Here is a 1,643-nt window from a genome sequence, read left to right as displayed (position 1 = left end):
GAATTGAAAAGACTAAATAAAACAAACCCATTATACAGATTTAGAATTTTTAATAGAATAGACAAACATTATTTGTTCTCGGTTTGGTTTCTTCCCTTTTTGTCCCTTTTCTTCTTGTTTTCCTCTCTATGTTTTGTACTCAGCTGACTTTTCATGCTGTCTCTAAAGGAATGAAAGATTTTTCCAAGCACTAAGCTCACTTAGCTGATTGCTCCTTCCTGTGTTTCCAAAAACAAACTTTATAACTGTTCTGATGGCATTTTAGCCAATGGATTTTTATCAAAAACATAATTAATGTGCACAAATAAGGAATAGTTGTATTAACCATACATGTAAAAGGAGTTTTATGGGGCCCTCCAGGAACTTGGGCCCTAGGCAACTGCCTAGTATTGCCTAATGGTAAATCCCCCCTGACCAAGAGGAGGCGTTAAATGCAGAGAGTTCATTTCGTTGCTCTGTATTTGTGATATTGACAGTTAAGATAAATTCTAATCTATTCCATTTGATCTGTTCCAGTCATTTGAATATGATGATTTTTCTTTTTTTTCTCCTGAGACTAATCGGAATGAAGTAATCATTGGGACAAAAAGGGAATATATGAGCCCTTCTGACCATCAGGACGGCTGGAAGGCTTTTAGCTCTTCCGCCTTCAAGCAGTTCACCTTTACAGCTCGTTTGTCTCACCTTTGGTGGTCTCACTGTCTCGGATCATGAAGGATCCGATTCGATTTCCTGGGGCCAGCAGCTGCCTCTCAGCATCCTTTCTGCTCACGCCCTTAAAGAACCAGCTGAACAACATGGATGAGATCAGTTATCCAACATCAGAAACCGCCCATCCTTATGTTGAACATGTCAGCCTGTGAACTCACTCCTCTGTCTCCAGAGTGTCTTTGGCCACATAATTACTGGGAATGTAGCCTTCTTTGCCGGTACTGATTAGCATGGCTCTCCACCACTCGCCAGATCTGAGGTGGAAAAAACAGACAAAACAAAAAGATTCAGCTCTACAGTCGTAGCCATTCAAAATTTCCCTACTTTCCTTGATGGACCCTTGGCTGGTCCTTGGCTGGTCCTCTACAATTCCTTTTTTAAACATCAACCTTTGTAAAATATTCTTTCTGTCAGGATTTGTGGACAATAAGATCTAAAGAGCGCCATCTCCTTGTCAGACCCTGTAATTCAGTGAAATGGTTGAATCCAGAGTAAAAAAAAATTGATACAGGGATGACTCCAGTGGCTGGAAGTTGGAGGGAATTTTGCTGGAAGTTGCAGGGAAGAGGGCTGCCATTCGGTTGCCATAAGGCTGCCATATGCTATTCAGCTAAAATTTGGCTGTGATTCGGCTTCCATTCCGCTTCCATTCCGCTTCCATTCGGCTTCTATTCTGCTGCCATTCGGCTTCCATTCGGCTTCTATTCTGCTGCCATTCGGCTGCCATTCGGCTTCTATTCTGCTTCCATTCGGCTTCCATTCCGCTTCCATTCGGCTTCTATTCTGCTTCCATTCGGCTTCTATTCGGCTTCTATTCGGCTGCCATTCGGCTTTCATTCCGCTTCCATTCGGCTTCCATTCCGCTTCCATTCGGCTTCTATTCTGCTGCCATTCGGCTTCCATTCGGCTTCTATTCTGCTGCCATTCGGCTT

At 43.0% G+C, this 1,643-nt stretch overlaps 1 protein-coding gene across 1 annotated transcript in view; it reads right to left on the bottom strand.

Annotated features, from left to right (window-relative positions):
• LOC107098932 (tyrosine-protein kinase HCK-like) overlaps positions 1–1,643 on the bottom strand; it is a 33,394-nt gene that overhangs the window by 9,428 nt on the left and 22,323 nt on the right. The window contains exons 5-6 of the mRNA XM_015396828.1: positions 870–965; positions 685–788 (exon numbers count right to left, since the gene is read on the bottom strand). Of these exons, the coding sequence (XP_015252314.1) occupies positions 685–788; positions 870–965 (200 nt within the window). The remainder of the gene's footprint in view (positions 1–684; positions 789–869; positions 966–1,643) is intronic.

Source organism: Cyprinodon variegatus, unplaced genomic scaffold (assembly GCF_000732505.1).
Source record: "Cyprinodon variegatus isolate N-32 unplaced genomic scaffold, C_variegatus-1.0 Scaffold823, whole genome shotgun sequence".
Taxonomy (NCBI): Eukaryota; Metazoa; Chordata; class Actinopteri; order Cyprinodontiformes; family Cyprinodontidae; genus Cyprinodon; species Cyprinodon variegatus.
This window is presented reverse-complemented; position numbering and strand designations above follow the sequence as displayed.